A 12,119-nucleotide genomic window follows, 5' to 3' on the forward strand; every position below is an offset into this window, starting at 1 on the left:
GGAAGGAAACCGTTCTGGTTCTTCTTGTGCAGAGAGCTCAGCGGTGTGTACCAGAAGGGGAAGCGTTTAAACAGCCTGTGTCATACATCGAGGCACGTTGTTTTGTTGATTGCCCACCAGGAAGACATTTGATTGGTTGTTTATTGATGAAGACGTCAGCAAGCCAAAGCCCGAGCAACACAAACCACCATGGGCTGCTGCCACGCTGCAGAGTGAGAGGGCTGATACGGAGGAAAAACAGGTGAATATTGGGTGAATTAGATACAACTACAATACTTATTCAGAAGGAGCAGATTTGTACCTTCATAAGAGGATTTGTTGTCTGAAAGAAAACCTAAGAAAATGCTGCTTCTCCTTTTAAACCAGGCAGCACGGTGACCCTGAACTCTTCACCACAAAGCAGAAGTTTGTCCACTATGACATCTTTACTTTAATCAAGGAAAAGATCAAGGAGATCAAGAATAGCTTAAAAACCCAAACTATATTCCTGAGACTGCCCCTAACTGGCAACAGGAGCTAAAACGTTTGTGGAAGTGAATCTTTGAATTTCCCACACAGAGAAGTTCAGCAGCACGAGCTCGTTCAAAGCTTCAAGTCCGCTGGTTCATACTTTACCAAATAAGTTCCTCTTGATTTGACTAGAGGACGGATGTTACAGAAGAACTTAAAAAAAGAGAAGAAACTTCCTTTTTTTTATTTTATGAGACCAAAGACATAATTCAGAACAAACCAAACCACCTTTGGAGCTGGACGAAGTCACACAGGGAACGAGTCAAAGGACATTCGGTCTTTACTTTTATTATGACTTAATTGAAGCTTGTTTCTTTGAACTTGAACTCTTCCTGGTTGTGTGTTCAGAGGATTCGCAGCAGTGTGAGGACATTGGGAGTTGGTGTGAAGATGATTTTAGCCAGCAAGTTAACCAGAAACAGGAACTGACATGTTCATATTCAGATGAGAAGGAGAGAAAAGCATCATTTCATTCAGCAGAGACAGAATGACACTACGACTGCAGCTCTTCACCATTTTTATGCTTCACTTTGAAGGTAAATATCAACTTTATATTATATGTTATTGGGTTCAATTGATTTAAAAGTTAAATATACTCTAAACATCACCTTAGGGACACCAGCTGTTTCACTTAAATATAAAGGTTTTCAGTGGTTTGAAACAGGAACATGTCAGTTATGTAAAGATGGAGATTCAAACTAATGAAAACATTTAAAAGCCCACGATTTACGGCTGAAGATAAATTTTATGTCCTGTTGGAAAAACCAACTTTGAATTCAATAGCAAACAAAAAGGTTGAGTCCTTCCTGTGATTGACTTATGAGAGAGAAGGTCAGCGAAAACGGTAAAGAAAATGATGGAGGATGTGTGAGGTTATTGAATGTTGATTCTGTGCTGACAAACTTAAATGTGTAGGTCAAATATGTTTCTTGGGTCAGGTTGATGTGTGAAGTGTTTCTATTTTCTAGTTTTCAAATGTGTTTTATTAGAGCACATTAAAATACCGTTGCAATTTTACAGTATACACACATCAGTGCGCATAGAGTACAGGTCATAGTGCACTTTTTTGTTTTCTTAGAACATAATAACTGAAGAAACTAATACAAAATATGGAATGCAAAATACAAAGAAATAAAAGATAGCTAAGAATAACAATAGATAAATAAATGAGTAAATAAAAATAATAAAAAATAAAGGTAAAAATTCATAAACAGCCCTGTGCAAAAGAAGCAAATATGCCTTTAATGTATAAGTCTCCTATTGTATGGATGCCTGCCTTTCAGAGACTAAAAGTATTATCCAGATTGGCTGGTGGAAGGGTAGGGTTCCTAGTCACTGGTAGTGCATACATTATGGGTTTTAACTTAAAGTGTAACTTAATTTGTTTCCAAATGTGCACTGTACTGTGGCTCATCTCATTGAAATTGTATAAAGATTTTTCAATAGTGTAAGGTGCCAAAAGGATGGTACCTATAGAATAAGGCTGGCATGCTTCCTGCTCCAATTCAAGCCATTTTGGTGGAATTACTGTGTCATCCAGCCAATATGCCATAATTCTGATTTGTGAAGCCCAATAATATGACAAAATGTTTGGAAGTGGCAAGCCCCCCTCCATCTTAGATTTGCATTCGCGTTTTGTATTCCCACAGGAAAGGGAGTACAATCGAGTCTATTTTTTTAAAGAAGGATTTGGTCAGAAACACTGGAATATTCTGAAATAAATATAATACCTGTGCCAAAAAAGTCATTTTAATAGCATTGACTCTGCCCAGCAATAATATCGGAAAGGTCTTCCAAAACAGTATATTCGACTGTAATATAGACAACAATGGTAGGAAGTTTTCCTTAAATAGAGAGGAGTGGCACCTTGTGATTTGAATTCCTAAATATGTAAATTTCTCTGGAGATATGCCGAAAGGGAGGTTCTGTAACCAAGCATTATTTTGTACATGTATGGGCATCAAGTCCCAAATGAATTGATTTTATCGAGTATCTGCGGAATCGTGACTTGTGGTTGAGAGATAAATAACAAAATATCATCCGCATATAATGAGATTTTATTTATAGATTTTTGTGTGTTATAACCATGAATTAACGGGTCTGAGCGGATACTCCCAGCCAGGGGTTTGATTGCTAAAGCAAAGATCAGGGGAGATAGGGGGCACCCCCAAATGAAATATTTTTAAATTTTCAAACAGATAAGGCCATCCAACCTGGTCGAAAGCCTTCTCTGCATCGAGCGACGTGTAAAAAATTTCTCTGTGTTTTTCTCTGCAGCAGGAATCAGTGATGGAATCGTTCTCCATCACAGAGCTGGAGATGACGTCGTTTTACCAAGAGAATGCGATTCAGCATTCGACCCATGTTCTCATGTTCACTGGATTTCCAACAACATTCAAAATCCAAACACACAAAATGAGATTAATAATGGACTTATTGAGAAGAAGTCACCTCGAGCTGACAGGATGAGTTTGAGCAGTGACTGCTCTCTGATCATCAACAACATCACTGCTGAAGATGCTGGTCTTTACACCTGTAGGGTTGGAGATGATGCTCACTATGACACATCTGTGTATCTGAGTGTTTTAACAGGTGAGTGTCTTGACTTAATAACATCCAGACTGTCAGTTTGAATCCTCCTCATGAAACAATCAGTTAAACCAAGACTGTAAATTAAAGACATTCTCACATTTTAATACATTTAATAAGCTTGATGGACATTTTTATTATCCTGTAAGAAGTTATTTGTCCTCTTCTAGTCTCTCTATATCCACCAGATGTGTATACAGGAAGCGATGGATATGTGACATTACACTGTTCTCTGATGAGACACAGTGATTTGGGTTCCTGTGAGCAGAACAGCATCATCTGGGTGGATGAGACAGGAACTGTGCTGCTTGGTGAAGGTGATGGGTTTGTGTCTGGAGGACAGAAGAACTGTGTTTCTGATCTGATGGTGAAACATCAGAGAGGCTCCAAGAGAAGATTCACCTGCCAGGTTGTTGAAGGAGACAGAGTGAAGATAGATGCTGAATACACGCTGGACTTTACAGGTAAGACACCCTGAAATCATGAAGACAAGGAAATAAAGGAGAGAAGAGCAAAACATCATCTAAAATGTTTGTTATAATCACAATTAACCTCATACATGTATAATTAATTCAGACAATTGTTCATATTTCCTTTGCAATCATTTAGTTGAATCCTTTGATTCCAGATTCCTCTCTGATCGACACCAGCGTGATCATCGGACCAGCAGTCGGGGGGGTGATGGTGGTTCTGGCTGTTGTTGTTGCTCTTCTCATCGTTTGCAGGAGGAAAACCAAAGAAACAGAAGATCAGCAGAATGAAACAAGTATGAAAGTCATCAGAAAACAGCACATGTGCAGAACTGAACCAGCTGATGACTGAAGTCTCTGTCTCAGATTCCACTTCTGGAAACTCCAGGAACCTCCAATAACTGCAGAGGTCAAATCCTCTGTTGAGATGAAACACAACTCTGAGGTCTTGATCCTACAGAGATTTGTTCCTGGGGTATATATATGTGAAGAAAACTACATTTATTCTCCTTTTGAAGAAGAAGACAATTCAAAAATGCTCAAGTTGAATCTGAATGATTATATAAAATCTTGCTGGAGTGTTTTTTTGTTGAGACGCCTTGATACTAACTTTAATGCAGAGCAGAAGTTTATTAGTAGAAAATGTATCTACTAAGTAACTTGATGGCCATGTGGTGATGTTGTTGACTAACTCTTGAAATGTGACCTTTGTTTCAGATGTTCAACAGCTGATGCACCACAATGTGAGTATCAGAGCGCTTTTTATTCCCCTGTGGTCAAACATGGAACTTCATCAACGTTGATGTTCAGAGGTTGATTCTTCTCTGGAACAAATGTTCGTGTAACAGAGTTTAAGAGACATTTCTGCATTTGTGTTTGTTTCCAGGATGATCCAGAGATCAATGTTACCTATGCTGCTGTTGGTGGTTTTGATCCAAATACTTCCACTAAAATAAAGGTAAGACTGTAAAACTTGCAGGACAGTGACCCTTGAAGACTGGAGATGCCCATCCTTGTCCTAACTGATCATCGCAGTGGTCATCTCTGATCTTAAAAACCATATTTGAGATGAGAGCTCTGGTTGTAAATGTTCACCAGCAGCTCTGCTGCTCCTCCAGTTTGGATCAACTGAAGGAGTCGGGAGCTCCAGCAGGTTATTTCTGGATCCTCCAAAGCTGAAGTCTGCTGCCAGACGAGAATGTTGGTAGACTTGTCCGACCACAACAGGTCTAACACCGGTAGTGTCAGACCGAGTGACTGCAGACCCCAGTGGAGGTCTGCTAGACCTACTTTCAGTTCTCTGCCAACACTTGTTCCTGGTGTTGATTTGGTGGAGACGCCAATAAGCGTTTTGATCATGCTCTCGATCTCGTTCTCACCTACGGTGTTTAAACTGATGATCTGTTGGTGTCACCTGTAAACTCCCTTTTATCCGACCATTATTTAATAACGTTTGAATTTAATGTTTGTCGATGTTGAAGTGCAGGGCAGGAGGTATTATTTTAGCAGATGTTTGTCTGATGAAGCTATTGCTAAATTTAAGGAGGCCATTGCTCATCTTGCGACAGTGGAAAATAGTGAAGCCTCTACTGAAGCAATAGAGGCCAGTGACCTGGGTTCTACCTCTGATGTTGATGTTGATTTTCTTGTTAGTAACACTGCTGATTTGTTGCACTCAGCTTTAGATGAAGTTGCTCCTTTGAAAAGGAGGGTTTCCAACCATAGGAGCTTAACTCCCTGGTATAATTCAGATATTCGCATGTTGAAACAAAACATGCGTAAAATGGAAAGGAAGTGGCACTCTTGTAAGTCTGTAGACTCCTATCGTGAATGGAAAGATATTCTAATATAAAAAAGCCATTCGCAAAGCCAGAACAGCTTATTATTCAACGTTGATAGAGGACAACAAAAGTAACCCACATTTTCTGTTCAGCACTGTAGCCAGGCTGACAAAGAGTCACAGCTCTGTTGAGCCGTGCATCCCTGCAGCTCTCAGTAGTGAGGACTTTATGAGCTTCTTTAACAGTAAAATCACGAGAATTAGAGAAAAAATCAACCAGCCGGTTGTGGACGTTTCTTCAGCTTTAGCGACTTCCCTAGGCTCTGACTTGACTCTAGACTGTTTTGATCCTATAGACCTCCCTGAGCTGACCTCACTCGTTAATAGAGCTAAGTCAACCACATGTATGTTAGACCCCATCCCGACTCGAATATTCAAACATATTTTTTCTCTTATTGGTGCGACAATACTGGACCAAATCAACCTATCCCTAAGCTTAGGATATGTACCACAGGCTTTCAAAGTGGCAGTTATCAAACCTTTACTTAAAAAACCTTCTCTTGACCCACACAGCTTAGCTAATTATAGGCCAATTTCCAACCTTCCATTTGTATCTAAAATTCTGGAAAAGGCAGTTTCAAGCCAGTTATGTGACTATTTGTATAGAAATTATCTGTTTGAAGTCTTTCAGTCAGGGTTCAGAATGCATCATAGCACAGAGACAGCACTGGTTTGAGTCACGAATGACCTTCTTATGGCCTCAGATAAGGGATTAGTGTCCATACTGGTTCTACTGGACCTCAGTGCTGCTTTTGACACTGTTGATCATGGCATTTTACTGCACAGGTTAGAGCATGTTGTTGGGAATAAAGGGACAGCTTTACGTTAGTTTAAATCATATCTATCTGACAGGTTCCAGTTTGTTCATGTACATGAGGTTTCTTCAGAACAGTCAAGGGTCTGTTATGGTGTTCCGCAGGGTTCAGTGCTAGGGCCAATCTTGTTCAGTTTATACATGCAGCCATTGGGAAGTATAATCCAGAATCACGGCATACACTTTCATTGCTATGCTGATGATACGCAGCTCTATTTGTCTATGAAGCCAGATGAGACAGAACCGTTGGTTAAACGTCAGGCATGTCTTAGGGACATCAAGGACTGGATGTCCAGAAATTTCTTGCTTCTAAATTCAGATAAAACAGAGGTTATCATTCTTGGTCCAGAGCATCTTAGGAAGGGACTAGATTGTGTTGCGATGGCTTCCAGTGCAACTGTGAGAAACCTTGGTGTTGTTTTCGATCAGGATTTGTCGTTTAAACCATATGTTAATCAGGTTTGTAAAATAGCGTTTTTCCATATCCGTAATATTGCAAAAATTAGGAAAATCCTATCGCAGAGTGATGCAGAAAAACTAGTTCATGCGTTTGTATCTTCTAGACTAGATTACTATAATGTGTTGTTAGCAGGATGTCCAAGTAATTTGCTGAATAGGCTCCAGCTGATCCAGAATGCAGCAGCACGAGTACTGACAGGAATCAGCGGGAGAGACCACGTCTCTCCAGTGTTAGCGTCGCTCCATTGGCTACTTGTAAAATTCAGAATCCAATTTAAAATTTTATTACTTGCATATACAGTAAAGCCCAAAACGGCTTAGCTCCGCAGTATTTACAAGATTTGATAGTGCCTTATGTTCCTGGCAGAGCTCTCTGCTCCCAGGGTGCAGGTTTACTCGTAGTTCCTAGAGTATCTAAATGTAGATTTGGAGGGCGGGCGTTCTGCTATCAGGCACCATTACTTTGGAACCAACTTCCAATCTGGGTTAAGGAGGCTGACACCACCTCCACCTTTAAAACTAAACTTAAAACCTTTCTGTTTAATAAAGCCTATAGTTAGTGTTTAATAAACCTCTAGCTGGTGTTGGTAAATCTCTAGGTAGTGTAAACTCTAGTGTGTTAGAGTCAGTAGTCATAGTTGCAGCTATAAAACAAGACTATAATAGTTAGTCTCAAATATAGCTTCGCGGTAGATATGCTGCTATAGGCCTATGCTGCAGTGGGGCACCGACATGGTCCGCTGGGCGGTGCCTCTCACCCTTCTTCTCCTCTCCTTTTCCCTGCCTCCCTTCTCCATTACCATTTTTATTTATTATAAATATCTCATAGCTATCATTTTTGTCCATCGTTCCTGTAGTCTCTTGTGCCGGCCCCCCTTTTTTTCTCTTTTGTGCATGTTTGCAGGCCGGAGCCTCGGGAGCTGCGTTCTGGCCTGTGTTCCCGGCCCCCCCCCCATCCCCGGTCATCCCATTGCTGCTTCCACCTGCCTACGTGGATGTCTGCTGTTGCTGCTTCCGCCGGCCTGCGCCCCCCCTCCTCTGGTCATCCCGCTGCTGCTTCCACATGACTGCTGTGTGCTGCTGACGCCCCCCCCCCCCTCTGGTCATCCCGCTGCTGCTTCCACCTGCCTGCTGTGTGCTGCTGACGTCCCCAACCCCCCCAGTCTGGCCTTCGGCAGGAGGGTCCCCCCTTATGATCCAGGTCCTGCTCAAGGTTTCTTCCCTCCTAAAGGGGAGTTTTTCTTGCCACTGTTTGGCTTAAGGCTTTTCTCCCACTATGGGAGTTTTTACCTGCCATTGTTTATGTAATAATTGCTCAGGGGTTTATGTTCATGTTTATGTTTATGTTCATGTTCTGGATCTCTGGAAAGCGTCTAGAGACAACATCTGTTGTATTAGACGCTATATAAATAAAATTGAATTGAATTGAATTGAATAAGGAGGATGTTTGGACAGATTTGATCCATCCATCCATCCATCCATCCATCCATCCATCCATCCATCCCAGACGTCCTTCACCCCAGACACTTCCTCCAGCTCTGCCGAGGGGAGTCCGAGACGTTCCCAGGCCAGCCGAGAGACATAGTCTCTCCAGCGTGTCCTGGGTCTTCCCCGGGGTCTCCTCCCGGAGGGACATGCTTGAAACACCTCCCTAGGGAGGCGTCCTGGAGGATCCGGTACAGATGCCCAAGCCACCTCAGCTGATCCTCTCCATGTGAAGGAGCAGCGACTCTGAGCTCCTCCCGGGTGACTGAGCTTCTCATCTCTAAGGGAGCGTCCAGCCACCCTGCGGAGGAAACTCATCTCGGCCGCTTGTATCTGTGATCTTATCCTTTCGGCATTACCTAGAGTTCATGACCATATGTGAGGGTGGGAGCGTAGACTGACCAACTTTCTCCTCCCGCCAGCGCATCCAACTCACCACCAGGTGGTGATCAGTTGACAGCTCAGCCCTTCTCTTCACCCGAGTGTCCAAGACATGCGGCCGAAGATCAGATGAAATGACAACAAAGTCGATCATTGGCCTCCGGCTGAGGGTGTCCTGGTGCCACGTGCACTGATGCTCGAACATGTTTGTTATGGACAAACATGTCCAATAACAGAGCACCGCTCTGTAGATAGGGGAGGCCGTTCCTCCCAATCACGCCTCTCCAGGTATCACTGTCATTGCCCACGTGAGCGTTGAAGTCCCCCAGTAGAACAATGGAGTCCCCAGTTGGAGCACCATCAAGTACCCCTCCCAGGGACTCCAAGAAGGCCGGGTACTCCGCACTGCTGTTCGGCCGTAGGCACAAACAACAGTGAGAGACCTTTCCCCGACCCGGAGGCGCAGGGAAGCGACCCTCTCGTTCACCGGGGTGAACTCCAACACATGGCGGCTGAGCTGGGGGGCTATAACCAAGCCCACACCAGCCCGCCGCCTCTCACCCTGGGCAACTCCAGAGTAGTGGAGGGTCCAGCCCCCTTCAAGGAGCTGGGTTCCAGAGCCCAAGCTATGTGTGGAGGTGAGCCCGACTATCTCTAGCCGGTATCTCTCAACCTCACGCACAAGCTCCGGCTCCTTCCCCCCCAGTGAGGTGACTTTCCATGTCCCTACTGAGAGGGTTTTGGTCCAGAGATTGGGTCATTGAGGCCCCGCCACGACTGCTAGCCAGACCACATTGCACTAGCCTGTCATGGTCCTTCCTGCGGAGGATATGAACCCACGTGGCCGTTTCAGGCTGAGTCCAGCCGGGTCCCACGGGCAAAGACCCGGCCACCAGGCGCTCGCCTTCGAGCCCCAACCCCAGGCTTTCTTTTGTCCATGTTTGAATTGTGAAACGCTCTTAGTTTGGCCCGTTATCGAGGACCTGTTTGCCAAGGTAACGCCCCCGACAACACAGCTCCTAGGATCATTCGCGAAACACAAACCCCTCCACCACAATAAAGTGGCGGTTCAAGGAGGGGTGATCAGAATGACCATAAAATAATATTAATTAGCCTCATAGATCATCATAAGATCAGCTAACCAAGCTAGAAGAACTAACTGTAACTAACTGCAGGCATCTCAGGTGTGTTTGTTCCTTCCATTTGCAATGTGTCACTGCATAGTACAAAGAATCAGAGTCTTCAGAAACCTGTGGTTGATGTCACAGAGAGCTTGTCCAATGCGCCTCTTGTAACGTCTATGATCTGATCTCCCTCTCGTCTCTTGTGGCTAAAAACAACTTACTTTCATCTTGAATGGAAAATGAAACTTGTGGTTTCAAACAGCAACACAGATCTTGAAACCACTTTCTGAGTATTTCCTGTTTTCCTCCAGGATGAGTCGGAGAACAACATGACCTACGCCGCTGTCGATCACTCTGGGAAGACTTCTGCTAAGATAAACGTAAGTAAATATAGACGAACAGGTGATTTCAGGCTTCTCTTTCAGGGGTTATTGAAGTGTATTTTGGGGGCGGAGCTAGTTTCAGTGGTTCCTGTATTTTGGGGGTGGAGCCAGGAATTACTGGACAGATTGTATTTCTCTGCCAGCTTCAGATTGACTCGGTGTCTCCGGAAGAACTTCAGGTGGAGACTGCTGAGAGGAAGTCTGTGGATGCATCGTTGAAACGTTGCTTCCACAACCAGCTTCCTCATAAACGAATGATGAAGTTAAACTACAAACTGATACTTCAGACAGTAAAAGTGACTTCCAGCTGCAGACGTGTTGCAGAAAACACTTCTACGTGATGATGTTATCGTTAATGAACAAAAAACGGATCTGAAGTTGTGAAATCCGACATCTTTATGATGAACTCAACATCCTATTAGCACAGATGGTTTCAAACTGAAATGTCCACATTTCAACCAGCACATGTGGGTGTAAATGTGGCTGATGAGCAGGATTTCTGAGGAATCATGTGACGTTTCTGGTTTGTTCACTTCAGGTCAAGGAGGAAGAAGATGTGGTGACTTATTCTGCTGTGAGGATCAAAACCAACCAACAGTGATCCCAGCAGTCTCTGCAGCTGCGTCTCCAAACCCAAATAGAGGATAAAAGACCTGGAGAACATCCGGTTGTCCAGCTGCTGACAGGAGGTGGACGGTTGGACTCATGTTCAGTCGTATTAGATGTAGTTTTTCAGCAGGAGCACTTGTTGATCACTTGTCTTCTTCTTTCTCTGCTCTACCTTTCATTTGTACTCTGATGGTAGGATCTGGTCTTTTATATCTGGGACTGTTGATGGTATCTTAGGTTGATTCAAGTCTTAAGTTTGTCTTAGTGTCTCATCAACAGTTTTGTCTGTTTTACAAGCTTCATTTTTTCAGTATCAATAAACTCGACTAAACAAGTGTCTCACTCTGATATTTATTTGGATTTCCTTTAGATGTCATGTGACCATGTCCTTGTTTCAGTCAGATCATCATGTATCTAAACTAGTGCTCTAAACTCTAAACTAGTCAGGCAATTAAAAAATGTATCTAATTAATTACAGGATTTATAATTAATTAATCTAATTAATCGCATTTTAATCTCATATCTGTTAAAGGTCCCCAAATAAAGAATTCGAATTCTAGGACATTGATTGATAGATCCTAAATAAAGAGTACTAAATTGCGTGTGCACTGAAAAAGTTTGCGCGTGCTGTTGTTGTGTGTTTTGCGGGTGATCAACTAAGATTGCGTGCGCAATTGATAACAGGTGCAAACCGCAGTAGTTAAATGAGGTGTTGCGTGTCTTACAGTTTGCGAGCGCAAAATGAAATTTGACGAGTTGGCGTTAGAGATATTAGTGGAAGAGGCAAATTGTTGTGCCGTATTCAGCACCCCTGCCGTGAAACGCACCCCCTCGTATATTCTTTTTTTTTTTTTTTTTTTTTTAAACCTTGTCTGCACACATATTAATGATTGATACCATGGCGGTAGAAACCAAAGGTATATATATATGTGCATTATTACTATATTTAATATATATACATATATATACGCATACATATGCGTACACATACATAAATATACACATACAAACCCAGTAATTTTTTTTTTTTTGGGGGGGGTGGGGTGGGGGGGTGACGACATCCACTGCCAATCCAGGAAGCAGGAACACACGGAGACACACTTCAAGCACTGGAAATCTGCAACAAAAAAACCACAAACAAAACACAAAACCGGCACGGAGCCGACCAAAACACGAACAGCAATCGACCCAAAGTCTGAGCTTTGCTACCGCTACCGCTACCTAACCCCAAAAACTACAGAGCCAGCATGCAGGTGAACAAGCCAGTGTGTATGTCTATGTGTGTGTATGCGTGTATGTATATGATCATGCGTGTGTGTGTGTGTGTGTGTGTGTGTGTATATGTGTATGCGTACGTGTGTGTGTACATGTCTTTGTGGCTATGTGTGTGTGTATGTATGTGACTGAGTGGCTATATGTATGTGTGTGTGTGTGTGTGTGTGTGTGTGTGTGTGT

At 43.0% G+C, this 12,119-nt stretch overlaps 1 protein-coding gene across 2 annotated transcripts; it reads left to right on the forward strand.

Moving 5' to 3' along the window:
- Positions 1-749: 749 nt before the first annotated feature.
- Positions 750-10,985, forward strand: LOC133464688 (uncharacterized). 2 transcript variants are annotated; one of them, XM_061746813.1, is made up of 8 exons: positions 750-1,046; positions 2,788-3,102; positions 3,252-3,563; positions 3,728-3,865; positions 4,287-4,312; positions 4,456-4,527; positions 9,984-10,052; positions 10,594-10,985. In XM_061746813.1, exons 1-8 carry the CDS (start codon positions 998-1,000, stop codon positions 10,654-10,656), a joined length of 1,044 nt encoding a protein of 347 aa, XP_061602797.1. In that variant the 5' UTR covers positions 750-997; the 3' UTR covers positions 10,657-10,985. The 2 variants fall into 2 exon arrangements, with proteins under 2 accessions (XP_061602797.1, XP_061602798.1); XM_061746814.1 differs by having other exon boundaries at positions 3,270-3,563.
- Positions 10,986-12,119: the final 1,134 nt, after the last annotated feature.

This window comes from Cololabis saira, chromosome 18 (assembly GCF_033807715.1).
Source record: "Cololabis saira isolate AMF1-May2022 chromosome 18, fColSai1.1, whole genome shotgun sequence".
Taxonomy (NCBI): Eukaryota; Metazoa; Chordata; class Actinopteri; order Beloniformes; family Belonidae; genus Cololabis; species Cololabis saira.